Source organism: Microcaecilia unicolor, chromosome 7 (genome assembly GCF_901765095.1).
Source record: "Microcaecilia unicolor chromosome 7, aMicUni1.1, whole genome shotgun sequence".
Classification (NCBI taxonomy): domain Eukaryota; kingdom Metazoa; phylum Chordata; class Amphibia; order Gymnophiona; family Siphonopidae; genus Microcaecilia; species Microcaecilia unicolor.
Genome location: NC_044037.1, coordinates 101740117 through 101764608, shown reverse-complemented (window position 1 = coordinate 101764608; position 24492 = coordinate 101740117). Strand labels below are relative to the sequence as shown.

Genomic DNA, 24492 nt, shown 5'->3' with positions numbered 1-24492 from the left:
AACTCTGCTGCCCGTTTCGTCTTCCGCCAGGGTCGCTTTACTCATACTACCCCTCTCCTCAAGACCCTTCACTGGCTCCCTATCCGTTTTCACATCCTGTTCAAACTTCTTCTACTAACCTATAAATGTACTCACTCTGCTGCTCCCCAGTATCTCTCCACACTCGTCCTTCCCTACACCCCTTCTCGTGCACTCCGCTCCATGGATAAATCCTTCTTATCTGTTCCCTTCTCCACTACTGCCAACTCCAGACTTCGTGCCTTCTGTCTCGCTGCACCCTACGCCTGGAATAAACTTCCTGAGCCCCTACGTCTTGCCCCATCCTTGGCCACCTTTAAATCTAGACTGAAAGCCCACCTCTTTAACATTGCTTTTGACTCGTAACCACTTGTAACCACTCGCCTCCACCTACCCTCCTCTCTTCACCTTAATTGATTTGATTTGCTTACTTTATTTATTTTTTGTCTATTAGATTGTAAGCTCTTTGAGCAGGGACTGTCTTTCTTCTATGTTTGTGCAGTGCTGCGTACGCCTTGTAGCGCTATAGAAATGCTAAATAGTAGTAGTAGTGATTTTCGGCGATAATGGAAACTGAGGACGCCCATTTCAAAAACGACCAAATCCAAGCCATTTGATCATGGGAGGAGACAGCATTCATAGTGCACTGGTCCCCCTGACATGCCAGGACAGCAGTTGGGCACCCTAGGGGCACTGCAGTGGACTTCACAAATTGCTCCCAGGTGCATAGCTCCCTTACCTTCGGTGCTGAGCCCCCCAACCCCCCCCAAAACCCACTCCCCACAACTGTACACCACTACCATAGCCCTAAGGGGTGAAGGGGGGCACCTACATATGGGTACAGTGGGTTTCTGGTGGGTTTTGAAGGGCTCACATTTACCAGCACAAGTGTAACAGGTAGGGGGGGATGGGCCTGGGTCCGACTGCCTGAAGTGCACTGCACCCACTAAAACTGCTCCAGGGACCTGCATCCTGCTGTCATGGAGCTGGGTATGACATTTGAGGCTGGCAAAAAAAAAATGTAATATTTTTTTTAGGGTGGGAGGGGGTTGGTGACTACTGGGGGAGTAAGGGGAGGTCATCTGGTCAGTATGGGCACCTTTTTGAGGCTTGGTCATGAAAAAAAATGGACCAAGTAGACTCGACCAATTGCTCGTCAGGGACACCCTTCTTTTTTCCATTATCGGCCAAGGACGGCCATTTCTTAAGTATGCCCCAGTCCTGGCTTCGCTACGCCTCCGACATGCCCCTGTGAACTTTGGTCATCCCCGCGACGGACTGCAGTTGAGGACGCCCAAAATCGGCTTTCGATTATGCTGATTTGGGCGACCCTGAGAGAAGGACGCCCATCTCCCGATTTGTGTTGAAAGATGGGCGCCCTTCTCTTTTGAAAATGCCCCTGATAGTAAAAAATGTTTTAGGTATATTAAAAGCAGGAAGCCAGCAAAAGAATTGGTTGGACTGCTAGATGACTGAGGGGTAAAAGGGGGGATTGGGGAAGACAAAGCCATAGCAGAGAGATTAAATTAATTCATTGCTTTGGTCTTCACCGAGGAAGATTTGGGTGGGATACCGGTGCCAGAAATGGTATTCGAAGCTGACGAGTCAGAGAAACTTAATGAATTCTCTGTAAACCTGGAGGATGTAATGGGTCAGTTTTACAAACTGAAGAGTAGCAAATCTCCTGGACCAGATGGTATTCATCCCAGAGTACTGATAGAACTGAAAAATGAACTTGCGGAGCTATTGTTAGTAATATGTAATTTATCCTTAAAATCGAGCATGGCACCGGAAGATTGGAGAGTGGCCAATGTAACGCCGATTTTTTAAAAGGTTCCAGAGGAGATCTGGGAAATTATAGACCAGTGAGTCTGACGTCGGTGCCGGGCAAAATGGTAGAGACAATTATAAAGAACAAAATTACAGAGCATATTCAAAAGCATGGATTAAGAAGACAAGGTCAACATGGATTTAGTGAAGGGAAATCTTGCCTCACCAATCTACTACATTTCTTTGAAGGGGTGAACAAACGTGGATAAAGGTGAGCCGGTTGATATTATGTATCTGGATTTTCAGAAGGCGTTTGACAAAGGACCTCATGAAAGACTTCAAAGGAAATTGGAGAGTCATGGGATAGGAGGTAGTGTTCTATTGTGGATTAAAAACTGATTAAAAGATAGAAAACAGAGAGTAGGGTTAAATGGTCAGTATTCTCAAAGGAGAAGGGTAGTTAGTGGGGTTCCTCAGGGGCCTGTGCTGGGACCACTGCTTTTTAACATATTGATAAATGACCTAGAGATGGGAGTAACTAGGAGGTAATTAAATTTGCTGATGACACAAAGTTATTCAAAGTTGTTAAATCACGAGAGGATCGTGAAAAATTACAAGAGGACCTTAGGAGACTGGGCATCTAAATGGCAAATGACTTTTAATGTGAGCAAGTGCAAAGTGATGCATGCAGGAAAGAGGAACCCAAATTATAGCAACGTCATGCAAGGTTCCACGTTAGGAGTCATGGACCAAGAAAGGGATCTAGGTGTTGTTGATGATACGTTGATACATTCTGCTCAGTGTGCTGCTGTGGCTAAGAAAGCAAATAGAATGTTAGGTATTATTAGGAAAGGAATGGAAAACAAAAATGAGGATGTTATAATTCCTTTGTACTGCTCCATGGTGCGTCCGCACCTCGAATATTGTGTTCAATTCTGGTCGCCGCATCTCAAAAAAGATATAGTGGAATTAGAAAAGGTACAGAGAAGGGCGATGAAAATGATAAAGGGGATGGGACGGAAGACTTCCCTATGAGGAAAGGCTAAAGTGGCTATGGCTCTTCAGCTTGGAGAAAAGGCGGCTGAGGGGAGATATGATAGAGGTCTATAAAATAATGAGTGGCGTGGAACAGGTAGACGTGAAGCGTCTGTTTACACTTTCCAAAAATATTAGGCCTAGAGGGCATGCGATGAAGCTACAATGTAGTAAATTTAAAACGAATCAGAGAAACCTTTTCTTCACTCAATGTGTATTTAAGCTCTGGAATTTGTTGCCAGAGAATGTGGTAAAGGCGGTTAGCTTAGCGGAGTTTTTAAAAGGTTTGGACGACTTTCTAAAGGAAAAGTCCATACACCATTATTAAATGGACTTGGGGAAAATCCACTATTTCTGGGATAAGCAGTATAGAATGTTTTGTACTTTTTTGGGATCTTGCCAGGTATTTGTGACCTGGATTGGCCACTGTTGGAAACAGGATGCTGGGCTTGATGGACCTTTGATCTTTCCCAGTATGGCAATACTTATGTACTTATGTTCTGCTGCAGTATGTGCAGCCCATGTCACTCCTTATGTATGTGAGATTAACAAGTTACTTTTTCCATTAGAGGCCTGATTGCATTGCAGGAAGCAGTAAAAATCCTTAGACATGAGAATAACATTAAAGGCATTAAACACATTTTAGGGCTACACTATAAAGACAGTATAAGGCTGCCGGGGGGGGGGGGGGGGGGGGGGGGGGGCAGAACACAGGAGTTTTATTTACAATCAGAAACAATACCTAACAAAAGGGTCCTTTCACTAAGGTGTGTTAATGAATTTAGCACGTGCTAATGATTAGCGTGCTGTAAATGATAAGATGCCAATTATATTCCTATGGGCGTCTTATCATTTACATAAGAATATAAGAATTGCCATACTGGGTCAGTTCAGTGTCCATCTAACCCAGTATCCTGCTTCCAACAGTGGCCAATCCAGGTGACAAGTACCTGAAGAAACCCAAATAGTAGCAACTTTTCATGCTACAAATCGCAGACTATGAACTTTTCCTCCAGGTACTTGTCCAAACCCTTTTTAAACCCAGATATGCTAATCGCTGTTACTACATCCTCTGGCTAAATCTGTTAGTGAACCTTAGTAAAAGAACCCCAAAATCATCCAAAGAGGCTCAAAGTTGACCATGTTTAGTAATAGCACCCATTTGTTCTGCTGCAACTCCTTCATAAGTACATAAGTATTGCCATATTGGGAAAGACCAAAGGTCCATCGAGCCCAGCATCCTGTTTCCAACAGTGGCCAACCCAGGTCACAAATACCCGGCAAGATCCCAAAAGTACTTATGGATCAAACATACATAATTCCACCAGATTTGTAGGTTCTTTCCAATGAAACAATAAAACATTTATAGTAACTGACAATAGCAGATCTAGTAGCCTTTGTTGCAATACTATCAACAGATGAACAAACACATTAGACTTAAGAATGATTATCTTATATGAAATCTTACCAGATATTTACAAAAACTAAGAGATAGGGCTCCATGTTTGACAGCAATATGGGAAATGTTTGGGTAGAAAAGCACATTGTCAGCAAGCACCTCTCCGTGCTGTCCGCTCTCGACCCGCACCTCTCCGTGCTGTCTGTCTTCACCCACACAATTGGGGCTAATCCACCTCCTAAGAGGAACTGCTTCTGCTCACTTGCAAAAAGTAATTATTCACAGTACCAAATTTATCCTGCAGAGTACTTTATTCCACCGCGGGTACCAGTGGGAAAAACAGTATGATCACTGTACCACAGCTGTTGGTCTCTGTGCACTTTGCTTCACTTTTCCAACACACCAAACAAATAACAGTTCAGTCTTAGAATTAGCTAAAGACTTGGGAAAACCTGTGGTTCAGTCTATTCCTCCGCTCCTCTCTGCTACTGCCTAGGAGTTAGAGGCATTTTCACCACCCTCATTTGCCAGACACCAACACTCTGACAACCTCCCACAAATGTTCAGACTGACCTCCTTCAGGTAATTAATTCCCACAGTTCCGTGAAGCCAGACCGCATCTAGGTATTGTCACTTAGCGGCCCCCAAATCTCTGGCTTCTCTCTTTCTGCAGTCTCTTCCTTTTTCATCAGTCTCCTACTCCCTTTTCCCCTCTGAGGGTTTTTCTTCTTTTCCCGCTTACTGTCCCTATCAGCTCTTCTCTGCCTTCCTTCTACCTCCTCCTTACAACATGGGACAAGAAACCCGTTGCTGAATCACCATGACCAGCCTAATCAGAGTCCACACTGCTTGAAGAGCAACAAAGAATGAGGAGTGGGTAGTTGACGAAGTGTGAAGCCCCAGGCGTGCCAGTCCAGAGAAGTGACCAGTCTACAGAAAATAACTTTCTCCCAGAGCTTGAATAGAATGGCACTGCAGTGTAAAATCCTGAGAAATACTTACAAAGTTGTATAAAATCAGATTGATCTGCCATGTCTGCAATATTGACCTAACTAGCACCCGCACTGATACAACTGAACCATTTGAAGTAATTTTTTGGATCAAGAGGAAACAGTTGTAAGAGATTTGAAAATTCCTAAAGTGTGACTCTGATAGAAATGGCAGCAAACAAAGAAGAAAGAACCTCCGCAGATATCTTCAAGGACAAACCAAAGAGGAGACGGCAAAGAATGCAGACATGACTACAGGTCCAAATAGCAATGGTGTCAGTGACTCTGCTTATTTTTAAGTACTTAGGGGCTCATTTTCAAAACAGAAACACATCCAAAAAGCAGCACAAAGTGGCATGTGGACATTTTATTTGCCAAAACATCCAAATCACTATTTTCAAACACATTTTAAAAATGTTTTTCTATGCAGTTTGTCTGCAGTATGTCCAGATCACAAGGGGGTGTTGTCCGGGGCATGTTGGGGAATGGATTTGGGCGTTCCCAAAATGTAGATCTTTGTCTGCCATAAAAGAACAAAACAAAAAATGTCAAGGGCAACAATTAGATGTTTTGGTCTAGACCTGTTTTTTTTGGACCCAACTATTGATGAATATCCAACAGACCGAATATGGATTAACTTTGATTTACTGAAGGAGGAACCAGTCACCCAAATGATCAACAAATTCACCAAGTCCCACTGCAAATTAGACATATGCCCCAGCTACTTAATAAAATCAGCCCCTAAATGTTTCATAACAGATCTCACCTCCTACTTAAATTACATGTTTCAACATGGATTCTTTCCTTTGGATAAAGGCAATATACTACTTACACCAATTCCTAAAGATCTAAAGAAAAAATTAAATGATATAACCAATTACTGCCCAGTCGCATTCATACCCTTATAGCTAAGCTAATGGAAAGCTTAGTTACTAAACAACTCACCGACTATTTGAACAATTTCTCAGTACTACATGCATCCCAATCTGGATTCCATGCTAATCATAGTACCGAAACAGTACTTATAACACTCCTAACCAAATTCAAATAATTGCAGCTGGCAACAATGTACTCCTCTTACAATTCGACATGTCTAGTGCGTTTGACATGGTTAGCCATGATATTCTATTGAACATTCAAGAATACTTCGGAATCGGAGGAAATGTACTGAATTGGTTTTGAAGCTTCCTAACAGCAAGAACATACCAAGTGATATCAAAGTCGATTATATCATCACAATGGAGACCCGAATGTGGTGTGCCTCAGGGATCACCGCTTTCACCGATTCTCTTCAACTTAATGATGTTACCATTAGCTAAGTCATCCAACTAATCCCGAAACCCATATATCTATGCTGATGATGTTACGATATATATTCCGTTTAAAAATGACATCAGAAATCACAGATAAAATCAATCACAGGTTCCAAATAATGAACTCATGGGCGGATGCATTCCAACTGAAACTCAATGCAGGAAAGACACAATGCCTTATCTTCTCATCGCAGTATAATAAAACCAATTATACCAATATAAAAACACTAAACCACATTCTTCCAGTTGCGGACACATTGAAACTCCTGGGAGTCACAATTGACCGAAATCTTACCCTAGACAGCCACGTGAAAAATGTAACAAAGAAGATGTTCCATGCAATGTGGAAACTTAAAAGAGTGAAACCTTTCTTCCTAAGAGAGGTATTCTGCACTTTGGTGCAATCATTGGTACTAAGCCATCTGGACTATTGTAATTCCATCTATGCCAGATGCAAAGCACAAACAATTAAGAGACTCCAGCCAGCCCAAAACACTGCTGCTAGACTCATATTTGGAAAAGCGAAATATGAAAGCGCCAAACCCCTCAGAGAAAAATTACACTGGCTCCCACTAAAAGATTGAATTACATTCAAGATCTGCACCCTACATAAAGTCATACATGGAGAGGCCCCATCATATATGTCAGACCTCATAGACCTTCCAGCAAGAAATACAAAAAGCTCATCATGAACTTTCTTAAATCTACATTATCCCAATTGCAGAGGACTTAAATACAAATCAATATATACGTCTAGCTTTTCCTACATCTGCACGCAACTATGGAATGCACTACCGAACGCCATAAAGATAATACATGATCTGACAACCTTCCGGAAGCTACTGAAGACAAACCTATTCAAAGAGACTTTTAACAAGAATCCTTCATAAAATACTTGACATCAAAAATGCATCAGAACAAACCAACATTTGATTCCTTCAATCTGGTTACTTTAATTCACATTAATATTATTGAACGTTTTACCTTGTCCTGTTCTTATATACCTGTTATGAATTATTTATCTATTTACTTCTAATTCACTTGATATTTTATTTTTATGTCTAATTTACGTGATATTTTCATATACCTTAATTGTAACACCTCTTTGTATGTAACATTCCGTTAATGGTGATCACCATTGCGGCATAATGTAAGCCACATTGAGCCTGCAAATAGGTAGGAAAATGTGGGATACAAATGCAGCAAATAAATCATGACTAAGTCAGAAAAAGGTGCCCTTAATGACCAGATGACCACTGGAGGAATTAAGGCATGACCCCCTTACTCTCCCAGTGGTCACTGACCCCTTCCTACCACCCCCCCCCCCCCCCAAAGATATGAAAGAAATAGTGCATGCCAGGCTCTATGACAGCATCAGATGTTATGGTCAGTCCTATTAGAGCAGCAAGCATGTTCCTGGAATAGCCTAGCGGTCAGTGCAGTACACTGTAGAGAAGAGGACCCAGGCCCATATCCCATTCTAACTGTTACACTTGTGGAGGAAAGTGTGACCCCTCCAAAACCCACCAAAAACCTACTGTACCCACATATAGGTGACACCTGCAGCCATAAGGGCTTCCGTAGTGGTGTACAATTGGGTACAGTAGGTTTTTGTGGGTTTTGTGTGTGGGGGGTCCCCACACAATATAAAGGAGTAACAGATTTGTACCTGTGACGTTTTACGTGAAGTCCACTGCAGTGCCCCACAACTTTGCTGGGATGTATGTGTAGCCAGTCTTCTAAGAATGCTGGCTCCTCCTACATCCCAATGGCTTGATTTTGTGCTTTTTTTCACTTTTTTTTCTTGCCAAAATGGTCCAAAAAGATAGACACACTGAACACAACAACGTCTAACAAATTACCATTTTCAAACTCTAGTTCATAAAATCATCCATGGAGATGCCTCAGCCTATATGTCAGACCTGATAGACTTACCGACTAGGAATGCCAAAAGATCAGCCCATAGATTCCTTAATCTTCATCTCCCAAGCTGCAAAGGTCTAAAATACAAACTTACGCATGCAGCAAACTTTACCTACCTGAGTGCCAAGCTATGGAACACACTGCCGCACAACCTGAGATAGATCTACGAACTAACAAACTTCCGAATATCACTGAAGACCCATCTTTTTAATAAGGCATACCACATAACATAGTAACATAGTAGATGACGGCAGAAAAAGACCTGCATGGTCCATCCAGTCTGCCCAACAAGATAAACTCACATGTGCCATTTTTTGTGTATACCTTACCTTGATTTGTACCTGTCTCTTGACTCACCAATTCTTTGAAGGGGTGAACAAACATGTTGATAAAGTTGAGCCGGTTGATATTGTGTATCTGAATTTTCAAAAGGCGCTTGACAAAGTACCTCATGAAAGGCTCCAGAAGAAATTGGAGAGTCATGGGATAGGAGGCAGTGTCCTATTGTGGATTAAAAACTGGTGAAAGGATAGAAAACAGAGAGTAGGGTTAAATGGTAAGTAGTTAGTGGGGTTCTTCAGGGGTATGTGCTGGGACTGCTGCTTTTCAACGTATTTATAAATGACCTAGAGATGGGAGTAACTAGTGAGGTAATTGTGGATCGAAATTCCATAGAACAACAAATATAAATGCATGCATCTCCTTTACCTTTACACAGACCTATTTTTATAATATCTGTTTGTTCTAAACTTCTACCATGTTACTCAAAATCTCTATGTAACAATAAGTGACTATGTTCTAATCCATTACCACCAAGAACGATACATTGTAAGCCACATTGAGCCTGCAAAAAGGTGGGAAAATGTGGGATACAAATGCAATAAATAAATAAAAGGTAGACCTTTTCCTGTTTTGAAAATGGCCATGTTCACTTCTGGATTTTTGAACGTGTTCTACAAAATATCCAAATGCCTCTGTTAATTACTCACTTATGTGAGCGTCATGCAAAGACCTTTTCAGACTGCTGACTTTACCATCCAGCTTATGACTCCTGATGCAGGCATAGTACTGAAACACAGCTGTGTTGAATCAGTCAATAAAATATTTGTCATTTGGGCCTGTGGTCTTATCTGTTTTCTTTGCCATCTCTGCTTTGGTTTGTCCTCTGATATAAATAGCCCAGGTGCCTGATGCCTGCCTGTTGCCATTCTGACCACATAAATGTTTTTTGATTAATGCAAAAAACTTAGTGAACCAAAGAGGAGTCCAATGTGTGCAATCCTGTGGTATGGATAAGATTTTGTCTAAGTAACTGCTGTTCTTTTTTAGGGGTCTAGCTACTTTTCTTCAAGCAGCCTGCAGGAAATAGGGGGGGGGGGGGTGGATGATTTCCAGTAAAAGAGCACATCTAGTTTCACAGTATCTATGCTTTTACTCACATTGGGTGGAGTGTTCTTGCAGAGGTGTTTACAGGTACTTTTTACCTATGGGGGGTGGGGGTAGGGACTGAGGTATGTTAGCATGGAAAATATTTGTGTATTTTTAAAAATCTACACGTGATTTTAGTCAGAAACAATATCCCACTAATAAAAGAGTGCAAGTGTCCACGGGTTCTTTTGCTTTAAGTCAATATTCAAAGGGAGAGCACAAGGCATTTGTCAAAAAACACCTAGCCACTTGCCTGGGGTTACTACACGGCCACTTAGAGGGTCTATCAGCACAGCTCAGGTCCACCTGCCGCTTGTGCTCTACACTAGCACCCTCCTCCCACTGATTGGGTCCCAACCACCTCTGGATGAGTCTCCCACTCTCAAATTATCCCCAGTGATTTCTAAGTTACTAGGGCCACACTACCATAAGTACATAAGTAATGCCACACTGGGAAAAGACCAAGGGTCCATCGAGCCCAGCATTCTGTCCACGACAGCGGCCAATCCAGGCCAAGGGCACCTGGCAAGCTTCCCAAACGTACAAACATTCTATATATGTTATTCCTGGAATTGTGGATTTTTCCCAAGTCCATTTAGTAGTGGTTTATGGACTTGTCCTTTAGGAAACCATCTAACCCCTTTTTAAACTCTGCCAAGCTAACCGCCTTCACCACGTTCTCCGGCAATGAATTCCAGAGTTTAATTATGCGTTGGATGAAGAAAACTTTTCTCCGATTTGTTTTAAATTTACTACACTGTAGTTTAATCGCATGCCCCCTAGTCCTAGTATTTTTGGAAAAGCGTGAACAGACGCTTCACATCCACCTGTTCCACTCCACTCATTATTTTATATACCTCTATCATGTCTCCCCTCAGCCGTCTCTTCTCCAAGCTGAAAAGCACTAGCCTCCTTAATCTTTCTTCATAGGGAAGTTGTCCCATCCCCGCTATCATTTTAGTCACCCTTCGTTGCACCTTTTCCAATTCTACTATATCTTTCTTGAGATGCGGCGACCAGAATTGAACACAATATTCAAGGTGCGGTCGCACCATGGAGCGATACAATGGCATTATAACATCCTCAAACCTGTTTTCCATACCTTTCCTAATAATACCCAACATTCTATTCGCTTTCCCAGCCGCAGCAGCACACTGAGCAGAAGGTTTCAGTGTATTATTGACGATGACACCCAGATCCCTTTCTTGGTCCGTAACTCCTAACATGGAATCTTGCATGACGTAGCTATAATTCGGGTTCTTTTTTCCCACATGCATCACCTTGCACTTGCTCACATTAAACGTCATCTGCCATTTAGCCGCCCAGTCTCCCAGTCTTGTAAAGTCCTTCTGTCCCACAGTTCCCAGAAAGCGCTCACAGATCTAACATACAGACCACAAGGATTCTTTATCAATCCAAACAAAGAGGCAATAAACTAAAATAAACTAAATTGTTTATTGTCTTAAAAATTAAGTGTAATATAAAAAGTGCAATTGGCAAACAATAACAGGTAATTGAAATATATATCAATTATAATACTAACTAAACCAATTTCCAGTCCAGTTCACCACTTTGGGTCCTAGCTTCAGCCCGCTCAGCTTATTCATGAGTCTCCTGTGAGGAACCATATCAAAGGCATTGATGAAATCCAAGTAGATTACATCTAGCTCATGTCCTTTATCCAGCTCTCTGGTCACCCAGATAAATCAATCAGATTCAATTGGCAGGATTTTCCTTTGATAAAATTATGTTGCCTCAGATCCTGCAACCTATTGGATTCTAGAGGGTTTACTATCCTTATTTTCAGCAGTGTCTCTATTAGTTTCCAATCACCAAAGTGAAGCGTACCAGCTTGCAGTTTCCCACTTCATCCCTGTCCCTGCTTTTGTGAAAAGGGACCACATGTGCTTGTCTCCAATCATACACAACCTCTCCCATTTCTAATGATCTATTAAATAAATCCTTAAGAGGGCCCACCAGGATTTCTCTGGGAGCTCCTTCAGTATTCTAGGACATAACCCATCTGGTCCTGTAGTTTTTTTTTAATTTATTTATTCCTTTAATCAATATTTACAAGAAACATCTTGTATGTCAGTTAACAAATAAATATTTTTTTAGGAAAACAAGAAAAAGTAAATAAAATTTACATTAAAAAAAAAAAAAAGGAATTAACACTCAAGTACATAAATGAGGATCCAAGATTTTAGGAAATCTAAGGGGAGAAAAATATGTCAAGAAAAACAATATACAAGGTAATACAATCTCTACTAAATGAGTTATTCCTTTTTTTAAACGCTTCTCCATTTTAACTGAGGCTATAAGTGTCGATACGTGTGCAGGTTCTGTAAATACATATTTCTTTTTCCCAAGCCTTACTATGCACTTGCAGGGGTATCTTAAAAAAAGTACCCCCCAAGTGCAAGATTTCAGGCTTAAGGAGCAAAAATTGTTTCCTCCATCTTCTTGTCTCTTTAGAGACTTCAGGGAATAACAATACTTTGAAACCTAAAAAAGGTTTATCCTTATTTCGGAAAAACAAATGGAAAATCCAATTTTTGTCAGGCAATAGTGCAATTGTCGCCACCAAAGTAGCGGCAGTTGCTAATTCAGTGTCAGAGGTCTCAAGCAAAAGAGAAACGTCTATCGGTTTTTCAGTTTCTTGGTTCAAGTTCTTCCCTGGAATATAATAAACTTGAGAAAATGGTGGTAAATTCTGTTCCGGAATATTCAAAACTTCCCGAAAATATCATTTCAACATCTCTAGAGGAATAACATTTTGAATTCTAGGAAAGTTAACAAATTTCAGATTATGATTTTTAGTATAATTATCAAACATCTTCATTTTCTGTCTGAGGTTCGTCAAATCTTTTATCATCGTAGGTTGTAATGTTTCTGTCTGCTTAATCCTTTGATCCATTTTCTCTACTTTGTCATTTAAAACCTTAATCTTTTCCTCTTTTTTTTGTAAGTCAATTTCTAGGAACTTTATTTTTGGTGAAACATCATTGATTTGTTTTAACAAAGTTTGTCCCAGGTTAGACATTAAATCCCACAATGCATCTAAAGTCACTTCTTTTGGTTTAACCACTAGGAAGTGCAAACCTTTCAGAAGACTGCTCACGGCTCTCACTTTGTCCCTCAGCGCCTCTCCCCTCATTCAGCGGCAGTTCCATGGGCAAACTGCCCTCCAGTCCTTCCTCAGATGTAAATGAAGCTTCACCTCGGCGTTCTTCTGGGCCCGTAACACCTTCCAAGGGGGACCCTGTTGAGTCAGAGAGGAAGGAACTCACGCCTATCGGCTGGGGAGGTGGAGTGCGTGCAGCGGGGCTCAGAGTGGTTTCAAGACCGGGGGAAGCCGAAATCTCCCGTTCTCCAGCGTTCCCTACCGGTGGTGTTCCGCCATCATGAGCAACTCCCTGAGGTCTCAGAAAGCGATCCATTGGACCAGGTAATGAGGGAGGCAGCGGGGAAGCTATGACCGACGTTCTCCCTCTTCGTTTAGGCATTCTGTACCAAACTAAGGAAACAGGACTCACAATGTCTTAGCAGAGCATGGCCATCTTGGATCCAACTGAGACTGGCCCTGTAGTTTTATCTATGTTCAGTTTTTCAAGTTCTTCATAAGCAATTTGTTTCGTGAAAGGTACAATATCCCCTTCATTCCCCTATATTCCCTTGGCAGCTGAATGAGATTCTTCTCCAGGATTTCCCTTCATGAGCACAGAACAATTGTTAGCAGGTCCACATTTTCTTCATCACTCTCCACATAGCAGGTCTCAGTATCTTTCAGTCTTACAATTCCATTTTTAGCTTTCCTGCTTTCCCCAATATCTCTCAAAAAAGTCTCATCACCTCTGTTTACATCTTTACCCATTTTTTCTTCTGCCTGTGCTTTTGCTAGCCCTATTTCCTTCTTTGCTTCTTTGAACTGTATTGTAATTTTTTATGGGGTCCTCTTGTTGTGTTCTATACTTCTTGAATTTTGACCTTTGTCTTTATTTTTTTTCAGCCACTTGTTTGGAGAACAAATGCCAGAAAAATATTACTTTTCTGTCTCTCTTCTTGTTGTTTACTTTCTTTACATAAAGATTTGTTGTCATATTTATAGCTGCTTTTAGTTTAGACCAATGTCTTTCCACTTCTTCTATGTCTACCCATCCTGTCGGCTCCTTCTTCAGGTACCCCCCCCCCCCCCCATTCTACTAAGGTAATCATGTCTGAAATCCAGTACTTTGAGTTTTGTGTCCGTACTCTGCTTTAGCTCTTATATCGAACCATACTGTATGATCGCTATTGCCTAAGTAGCATCTACCTGGATGTTAGAAATAATTTCTCCATTTGTGAGCACTAGATCCAGGGTCACTCCTTCCCTTTTGGGTTTCGTTGCCATTTGTCTGAGCAGAGCACTTTGGCAGGCATCCATGATCTCTCTGCTTCTTTCTGATTCTGCAGATGAGACATTCCAATCTACATCAGGCAAGTTAAAATCTCCAAGTAACAATACCTCCCCTTTCATTGCCAGCTTGATAGCTTCAATCAGATCCTAGTTGACTTTCTCCACATGCAAGAGGTCTTTCTAATCTAGGACAATCCATGCTGCTTCATCTTTTTCTCCAGGTTCCCTGCATTTCAGCTGCTTTAATATTGGTTTTCCACATAGAACACCACTCCTCCACCCCTTTGCCCCCCCCCCCCATCCATCCTAAAAAAAAGAAGTATAGCCCAATATGATTGTGTCCCATTCATGGGAATCATTGAACCATGTCTCTGTGACAGTAACAATATCTCAGCCTGCCTCAAACATTAGGGCTTGCAAGTCCTGAATCTTATTACTTCTGCAAGCATTTGTGCTCATTGCTTTCCATTTCTTGCTATTAAGTAAGTGTTTAGATGATTTTTTATATTAACTTTACCTTACCTGTTGTTGTCTTGCATTTGCTGGAAGTGACTTCCTGACTTTCCTTGCTTCCATTTGTCACCCCAATCCATCTAGTTTAAATGCATGTGACACCTCAAGCCATACAGACCTGGCTGAGGAGCAGGAGTAGAGTAGCCATGGAAGCCTGACCTGCAGCTGCTGGTGATGTTTTCCGGTATGAGAACTGCTAGCATGTTCAAAACTCTCAAGCTGGCACTTTCTATTCGTTGATTTCACAGTGAAAGATAAGCAAACAGGAAGTGTTGGCTTGTGAGTTTTGAACATGTTCATAATGGCAGGAGCAATTGGCAGCAAGCAGATTTTTGTTTATTTATTGCATTTGTATCCCACATTTTCCCACCTATTTGCAGGCTCAATGTTGCTTACAGAGTTTGGTTATGACATAATCATTACATGATATCAGATACAATTAGTAATGTACAAAGATTAGGTGAGAAAAGAGAGAAGGAAGGTGTTAGGCAAGATATTAGGTAGACTGTAATAATTGGGTGAGTTGGTGATGTAGTTTTGTAAGCTTATGGGTTCTCTTTGTAGGCCTTGTTGAATAGATGTGTCTTCAGAGATTTGCGGAAGTTAGTTATTTCATCAATAGCTTTCAGGGCTGTAGGTATTGCATTCCACAATTGCGTGCTCATGTAAGATGCTTGAAGGGGTAGATTCTGGGAATGCGAAAAGAGTGATGGGGAGGGGTGAAGGAAGCAGGGGTAAATGCTGGGAGAGGGGTGAGAAGGCAGGAAGCAGTTGCTTTGGGAGGGGATAGAGAGGCAGGGACAAGTGCTGGGGAAGGAGCAAGAGGGGAGAGGAAGATTGGAGCACATTCTGGGGAGGGGGAAGGGGCAAAGGAGAGGAAGCTGAAGGAAGTGGGAAAGAAGACAGGAGGATGGAAGCTTTGTGAAGAAATGAGGAAGGATGGTGAATGGTGAAGGAATGAAGAGAGTGGTTGCTGAGAGGAGGGTGTAGGAAGGAAGATGCTAGAATGGGGGGAGGGCAGGAGGCCTAGAGGGTTGTGATGGCAAGGGGTAAGAAAGAAAATGGGGACATTTTTTGAATGAGGGATAATTTGGTGATGGAGGAATAGGAAATGAAATAGAAGGGAAGGGCAACACAAAATTGGAGTGGAGGGTAGATGAGAACATTCAGTTACTTGTCCCTATTGATCTCTGTGCTGCTCCATGACAAATTACTAGAAGGATGAAGCAGGCTTTTAGAATAGGGAACTAGTGAACATATTTCAGCCTGTTAACTTATAAAAAACAATGCAGATATTTTATTGAGACAACTCTCTGAAAATAGTAGCCTGATGTTTATGATTTTAAACTTTCTATGCAAATTTTCTTCTTGCATGACAAATTTGGTGAATTTATGTCTTTTTTTGGTAGAGTGATTGTGCCTGCAGATGGACATGTGTACATTGATCCCTTTTAAATAATTCTTTTCAACATTTTGCAGGTTTGAAAGCACTAAAAAAGAGTCACTACTAGGGTGTGATTCAAGGATTTCTCTTTATTCTTGGCATTTGCGCCCTAACCCACAATCTCATGAGGAACTGAAGACTCGTGGAATACAAATGGGTATCCTGGAACTTTGCAAGCCCTGCCTCACACTGAAGGGTTCTGGAACCTTCCACATCCCCTCCCCCACCCCCCCAAAGGCTTCAGAACACTTTGAGCTCCACCTTATAGATTTCTGAGTTCCAATATGACATGAGGGACCTCAGACACTAACAAGCACTGCCCATACTGAGAAGCTTCACACTTTCTGAACTCTGCTCTGCTATTTGTTGAGGGACTCCAGAGTTTTCTGGTTGCCCATAGTATAGTGGCAGTAAATGTGTGCCTGGTGATCCACTTTAATTTTGGTCTGATGGGAGTGGAACACAAGACACAATTCTTTCACCCCCAGCCCACCTTCCTTTGGAAACATTACAGAAAAGTGCATTTTAAGAAACAGGTATCCAAATATTCATTTAACCAGAAGGATGGGGAGATGGATGGAGAGGTGTCGATGTCCCATACTTCCTTCCCCATTACAACTCAGTGCGGAAGGTGAGGGAGGTTCCTGCCATCTTCTTCTTGTAATCTTCATTAAATCTCTCATTTTGTGCCACTGTGAAATGTGTTTTCCAGTCACCAACAGTCCCTGGAACACATAAATGTGAAGAGTGAGATTTAAGACAGAAGAAGTTTGGATTGTTGGTTTCAGTCCGGCCGATATTCAGCGCTATTAAACTAGCCAGGAATGGCTCCTGGCCAGTTAAATAGCACTTAACCAGCTAAGCATTAATATGCAGCGTGAGAAAGCTGGTTATTTCCGCTGAATATTCACGATGAGTGCTTAGTGGCTAACCGGCAATATCGCACGATATAACCAGCTAGCTGCAAACACAGCTTCACCAGCTAAGTTTAGCGGCCACAGTGGACTGCCTAAATACCAGTCCTATCTTTGACTGCTATAAACTTAACCAGCAAGCACTGCAAATTGACATAGCTGGTTATGTTTAAACCTGTCAACCGCCTGCCGCCCCTCCCCTCACATCTTCAATACTGGTTACTGAAAATAACCCAGCATTGAATATTCAGGATTAGCACTGATCACAGGACTTAGCCGGCCTGCCTCCCATGGGCTGAATATCAGCTGGAGTGAGACCAAGGGAAGCAGGACTCAAAAGATAGACTGCCACCCTTTCTGCCCCCCCCCCCCATCAGACTGCCACCATTTCTGCCCCCCACCAAACAAATTTGACAAAAATAAAATATATCATTTGATAAACAGTGCCAGATAGAAAGCTAGCCAGCGAAGAGTGATGGCACATGCAGGTTATTACATTTCATGTTTGGAAATATATTTGTACAATATGTAAAGATATGCTTTCAGATCCCTTGCCTCTTGATCCCCTGCCAACAGCCCTGGGGGTCCCTACTCTCTCAAGCTCCCTTCCACCTCTGTGCTTTATGCCTAGCTACTAGTCTTGCTATGATGCCTCATCTCTTGTCTGTGCATTTTATTTTTCTAATTGGGCTGGTTCCAGTCTCTTTTCCACTTCTCCTAAATTCTTTGCAGGTTGGCTTTTCCATTTCTTCTTCCCCCTCTTGTCTTCTTCCTTTCCTTCTCTCCATATCTTTTAACGTTTTTTCCCCCACTTTTCTTTCATCCTTTAGTCCTTAGTCTCCGTTTCACTTCTCATCTTCTTACTGGCTTTTGCCATCTTCCTCTCATTCCCTCTCCAGCACTCCCATTACCCCTTCTATCTTTCCCTTACCCAGTCTCCTAAACCCACCCCCCATCTTTCACCTACTTCCTTAGTCCCCCAGTTCTATCCTCTGTACTCACCTTCTTAGCCCTCATCTACCCTCCACTGCATTTCATCATCCTATCAGTCGAGGCTCCATCCCTGTCTCTCCTTCCTTCCTTTGACTCCAAGGCCATTCTTCTGTCTGTTCCCCTATTCCCCATGCCCAATAGTCTCTCTTTCACCATCTTTATAATTGCATTTCCACTCTCACTCAACGCTGTTCAGAGACCCATCCTTTTCTCCCATACCCCTTCCCTAGTACCCCATCCCTTTTCAATGCCTCTCATCCTCTCTCCAGTCGTCCAGGTCATTGACATTATGTTTCAACATTTCATCACATCATCCCCTTTTCTTTCCTCTCTTCTCATATGCCTCATTTCACATCCTCACTCATTCTTCCAACCCATCAACACACGGTTCCACTCATACTAAAACTGCCAAGTATTCACTATCCCCTCAAATTCACACTCTCTCTCTGATCCATAATTCCCTGCTCTCTTCCTCTTCCTCTTCCCTTCACCCACACCTCCTAGCCCCATCCATCTTCCGCTCTATTCCCTTCCCCTCTACACATACCCCCCAGTCCCATCCATCTACTGCTCCTCCCCCCCACACCCCTAGCCTCATCCATCTCCTGCTTCTTTCCTCCTACACCCCCTAGCCTCATCCTTCTCCTCCTCCTACCCCCCACACCCCCTAACCCCTTCCTTTCTCCTCCCCCCCATGCATTCCACTGTTGCCCTTCTTCTTTCCTCCCTCCCCTGGTGCGGTCCAGTGTTGCTCTCCCTTTTTCCTTCCATTCCCCATGAGGTCCAGTGCCACCCTCCATCACTCCTTCCACCCCAATGAAGTCCAATGTCACCCTCCCTCCTCCCCGCCACCCCCCCCCCCAACAAGGTTCAGTGTCAGTCTCCCTCCCTCCTCCACCCTACAAGGTCCAGTGTCATCTCCCTCCCTATCATCCTCCTCTCCCTCCCCTCATAAGTTCAGGGATCACTCTTCTCCCCCACCCCCATCTCCACGAGGTCTGAGATCGCACTCCTTCCCCCCGTGAGATCCAAGATTGCTCTCTTTTCCCCCCCAAGAGGTCCTGAATCGCACTCCTCCCCTCCCTTCTTCCCCCCACGAGGTCCAGGATCACTCTCCTCCTCCCTCTCCTCTGGCATTGCAGTCTTCAAGCTGTCCAGGCCACCAGCGGCATAAGTATGCTGTCTTCAGCTAGCCCGGAAGCCTTCTCGCTGCAGCAACTTCCTGTTCCTGCAGAGGCGGGATGCTGCAGTGAGAAGGCTTCCAAGGCATGCCGAAGGCAACGTACTTCCATCACTAACACTGCCAGTGGCCCTGAACAATCTCCCTGGCCCTGAACCGGACACCTTGAAGACTGCAGCACCAGAGGAAGGGTAGGGGAGGAGAGGACGGGATGGCAGAGGGAGTACGATACTGGAACCTGCAGGGAAGAGGGTAGAAGGAGAAAGGGAGATGTTGCACCACTTGGGGAAGGAGGTGGCAAGCCGTTTCTGGCCCAGGAAAGAGTCTTCAAGTTTTCGATTTTTTCTTCTGATTTTTTGTTATTTTATTTTTATTGTCATTACAAAAAAAAAAAAGTTCCCGTAGTGTACTTTTACTTTTGTCCCCTTTCAAGTTTCCTTTGTTTTTCGTCGCGGACGGTTTTTAGTCCGTGCAGTCGGGTTATTCCCTTATTTTTGTGCCCTTTTTCTTTTATCAGGCACAATCGAGTCTTTTAATTTCGCCGAAGCCGTTTTTCCTTCCATGTCATCGAAGACAACCAGTTACTTCAAATATTGTATTCAGTGCAACCGGACCATCTCAGGTACCGATACCCATGCCTGGTGTATCAAGTGCCTTGGGCCCGAGCATAGCCCAGCCACTTGCAGTCTATGTCTTCGTATGAAGAAATGGACCCAAGTGTTTCAAGAAGCCCAACAAGAAAAGCTTTTTGGGGCTCGGTGCGGTCCTTCGACGTCGACAACGACACCGAGGTCAGCGGCGTCGACATCGAGGGAAGCATCGACATTGGGAGCGGAGGTAATGGCTGCTGAAAGACCAATTTGTGCTGGGAGCAGTGAGACATCGAGTGGGTCTCCACCTGCCTCGAGGCCTCCTGTTATGCAGGACCCCCAGGACCGACCTTCGTCGGACCCGGTCCCGAGGAGGCGTGAGGATTCCACGTCCTCATCGGTACCGAGGAGTCTCAATGATGGGTGTCGAGCGAAGGCAAAGAAGCACCGTCGTCATTCTCCTTCGGTACACGGTGTGGAGAGCTCCAGGGCGTCGAAGGAATCGGCACCCGAGAAGCGTCGGCGCTCTTCCTCTATTCAGGAGGTGCCGATACGTCGGACTTCTGGCAGCCCAGTACCTGCTCCCGAGCCTCAACAGATTCTGCCACCGGCTCCTTTACCGACCCTGCAGCCTTGTCTGATGGCGGCTCTCGACGAGCGCATCAGGGCCCTGCTTCCAGAGCTTCTGGAAGGACTGCTGCTCCAGTCTGCTGCAGCGGCATCTGGCCCTTCGCCTGTGGTGAGGTCCCCGACCTTGGTGCTGCATGCGGCATCGGCTGCCACACAGGTCGACTCCCCTTCGATGTCGATGGAGGAAGCTTCACCGCAGTTCAGGCGGGCGTCGACTTCTCGGCACTGCCATCGAGGACATTGCTCCTTGGTGACGAGGCAGGCTCAGTTTCGGACTGCTCTGAGGGACGTTTTGTCCAACACTGAAGATGAGCATTCATGGGAGGAAGAGGAAGATCCCAGGTACTTTTCTTCTGCCGAGTCCTATGGGATTCCCTCTGATCCTTCCCCTCCACCAGAAAGGAAACTTTCTCCACCGGAGAGTCTATCCTTTACCTCCCTTGTCTGGGAAATGGCTGCGGCTATTCCCTTTCCTATGGAGGTTGAGGATGAGCCCAGGGCTGAGATGCTTGAGGTCCTGGATTATCCTTCTCCGCCTAGAGAGGCTGCAACGGCTCCTTTACATAATGTACTGAAGGAAGTCCTTGCGCGAAACTGGTCGTTCCCTCTGTCTAATCCCATGATCCCAAAAAAAGCTGAATCCCCAATATCGGATCCACGGTGAACCTGGTTTGACAAGGTCTCAGCTACCTCACAATTCCATGGTGGTGGGCTCTGCCCTCAAAAGAGCCAAGAGCACTAGGGACTATGCCTCGGCGCCCCAGGCAGATAATCTAAAACCTTGGACTCTTTTGAGAGGAAAACGTATCAGCCGCTATGCTCACTGCCAAGATCCAGACTTACCTGCTTCTTCACGAGTGTCCACTTGTGGAACTCGGTGAGGCAACTGTCGGGCTTGGTGGATGCACTCCCTCCGGAGCAAGCCAATCATTTTCGCCAGGTGGTCAGACAGCAGAAGGTGTGTCAAAAATTCCTGGCCAGGGGTACATTTGACACTTTTGATGTAGCATCCAGGATCGCTGCCCAAGGTATAGTGATGCGCAGACTCTCATGGCTGCGTGTCTCTGACCTGGATCATTCAGTCCAGCAGCAGATGGCAGATATTCCTTGCCGGGGGGATAACCCTTTTGGTGAGAAAGTAGAGGATCTAGTTGACCAGATCAAGAAGCATAATGATGCTATGGATTCTCTCTCCCGCCGGGCGTCTTCTGCTACTACCTCCTCATCCAGGAGGTTTTTTGGAGGGAAAAGGAGTGCTCCCTATTCCTACACTAGGCACACTCCTGCTTCTCAGCAGCCTGCCCAGGCTCAGTCCCAGCGCGCTCGTTCTCGTAAACAGCATGTGCCTAAGACCACTGCGGCTCCCCAGCAAAAGCAAGGGACGGACTTTTGACTGGCTCCAGTTCAGCATAGCCTTAGTAAACATGTCTGTACCAGACGACTTGCTGGTTGGGGGGGAGGTTGATGTTTTTCACCACAGGTGGCCTCTTATAACCTCTGACCGGTGGGTTCTTCAAATTGTCTGGTTAGGATACACCCTCAATCTGGAATCCAAGCCTCCAAAAATTGGAATTCATTGGAGCTCTTCTGAACACTCAGACAGCTCGAGCTTATCTTCCCGAGGCAAGGGCGGACAACCTTCTGTCCCTAGTGTCCATGGTTTGAGCGTCTCAGTAGGTCACGGCTCGGCAGATGTTGAGACTTCTGGGGCACATGGCCTCCACAGTTCATGTTACGCCCATGGCACTACATATCAGATCAGCTCAATGGACTCTAGCTTCCCAGAAGTTTCAAGCTGCGGGGGATCTAGAAGATGTAATCCAACTGTCCACCGACTTTCAGAATTCTCTTCAGTGGTGAACGATTCGATCTAATTTGACTTTGAAGCAACCATTCCAAGTTTCTCAGCCACAAAAAGTGCTGATGACGGATGCATCCCTTCTGGGGTGGGGAGCTCATGTAGATGGGCTCCACACTCAGGGAGCCTGGTGCTTTCAGGAAAAAGGTCTGCAGATCAACCTCCTGGAATTAAGAGCGATCTGGAACGCTCTAAAGGCTTTCAGAGATCGACTGTCTAACCAAATCATTTTGATTCAGACAGACAATCAGGTTGCCATGTATTACACCAACAAGCAGGGGGGCACCGGATCTTGCCCTCTGTGTCAGGAAGCTGTCCAGATGTGGCTTTGGGCACGCCGACACTGCATGTTTCTCCAAGCCACTTATCTCGCAGACGTAAACAACAGTCTGGCCGATAGGTTGAGCAGGATTATGCAACCTCAAGAGTGGTCACTGAACATGGGCGTAGTCCGCAAGATCTTCCGAGTGTGGGGCACCCCCTCGGTGGATCTTTTTGCCACTCAGATCAATCACAAACTCCCTCAGTTCTGCTCCAGGCTTCAGGCCCATGACAGACTAGCGTCAGATGCCTTTCTCCTGCATTGGGGGACAGGCCTTCTGTATGCGTATCCTCCCATACCTGTGGTGGGGAAGACTTTGCTGAAACTCAAGCAAGACTGCGGAACCATGATCCTGATTGCACCCTTCTGGCCGCGTCAGATTTGGTTCCCTCTTCTTCTGGAGTTGTCCTCTGAGGAACCGTGGAGATTGGAATGTTTTCCAACCCTCATCACCCAGAACGAGGGGTCGCTTCTACATCCCAACCTCTAGTCTCTGGCTCTCATGGCCTGGATGTTGAGAGCTTAGAATTTGCCTTCTTGGGTCTTTCATGGGGTGTCTCCTGAGTCTTGCTTGCTTCCTGTAAAGATTCCACAAAAAAGTGTTACGCTTTCAAATGGAGGAGGTTTGCCGTCTGGTGTGACAGCAAGGCCCTAGATCCTCTTTCTTGTCCTACACAGACCCTGCTTGAATACCTTCTACACTTGTCAGAGTCTGGTCTCAAGACCAACTCCGTAAGAATTCACCTTAGTGCTATTAGTGCTTTTCATCATCGTGTAGAGGGTAAGCCTATCTCTGGATAGCCTTTAGTTGTTTGCTTTATGAGAGGTTTGCTTTTGTCAAAGCCCCCTTTCAAACCTCCACCAGTGACATGGGATCTCAACGTCGTTCTCACTCAGCTGATGAAAGCTGTTTTTGAACCACTGAATACCTGCCATCTGAAGTACTTGACCTGGAAGGTCATTTTCTTGGTGGCTATTACTTCAGCTTGTAGAGTCAGTGAGATTCATGCCTTGGTAGTACATTCATCTTATATCAAATTTCATCACTACAGAGTAGTCCTCCCAAACCCTAAGTTCCTGCCAAAGGTGGTGTCGGAGTTTCATCTGAACCAGTCAGTTGTCTTGCCAACATTCTTTCCCCGTCCTCATGCCCGCCCTGGTGAAAGTAGTTTGCATACCTTGGACTGCAAGAGAGCATTGGCCTTTTATGTGGAGCAGACAAAGCCCTTCAGACAGTCCACCCAAATGTTTGTTTCTTTTGATCCCAACAGGAGGGGAGTCGCCATTGGAAATCTCAAATTGGTTAGCAGATTGCAATTCCTTCACTTATGCTCAGGCTGGGCTGACTCTGGAGAGCCATGTCACGGCTCATAATGTTAGAGCCATGGCTGCGTCAGTGGCTCACTTAAAGTCAGCCTCCACTGAAGAGATTTGCAAGGCTGCAACGTGGTCATCAGTCCACACATTCACATCTTACTACTGCCTTCAGCAGGATACCTGACACGACAGTCGGTTTGGGCAGTCAGTGCTGCAGAATCTGTTTGGGATTTAGACTCCAACTCCACCCCGCTAGACCCATTTTTGTTCTGTTCCAGGCTGCACTCTCAGTTAGTTGTTTATGGTTTCAGGTCAATCTATGACATGTCCTCGCCGTTGCGAGGCCCAATTGACCAACGTTCATTGTTTTGAGTGAGCCTGGCTGCTAGAGATACCCCACGTGTGAGAACAAGCAGCCTGCTTGTCCTCGGAGAAAGCAAAGATACTTACCTGTAGCAGG

At 44.5% G+C, this 24492-nt stretch overlaps 2 protein-coding genes across 3 annotated transcripts in view; both read right to left on the bottom strand.

The window, feature by feature from the left end:
- LOC115474633 (sulfotransferase 1C4-like) overlaps positions 1-24492 on the bottom strand; it is a 313490-nt gene that overhangs the window by 246599 nt on the left and 42399 nt on the right. The window lies entirely within an intron of this gene.
- Positions 16319-24492, bottom strand: part of LOC115474635 (sulfotransferase 1C4-like) — a 50615-nt gene continuing 42441 nt past the window's right edge. For both annotated transcript variants that reach the window (XM_030210213.1, XM_030210214.1), the window contains exon 8: positions 16319-16953. In XM_030210213.1, the coding sequence (XP_030066073.1) occupies positions 16841-16953 (113 nt within the window). In that variant the 3' untranslated portion in view covers positions 16319-16840. The remainder of the gene's footprint in view (positions 16954-24492) is intronic.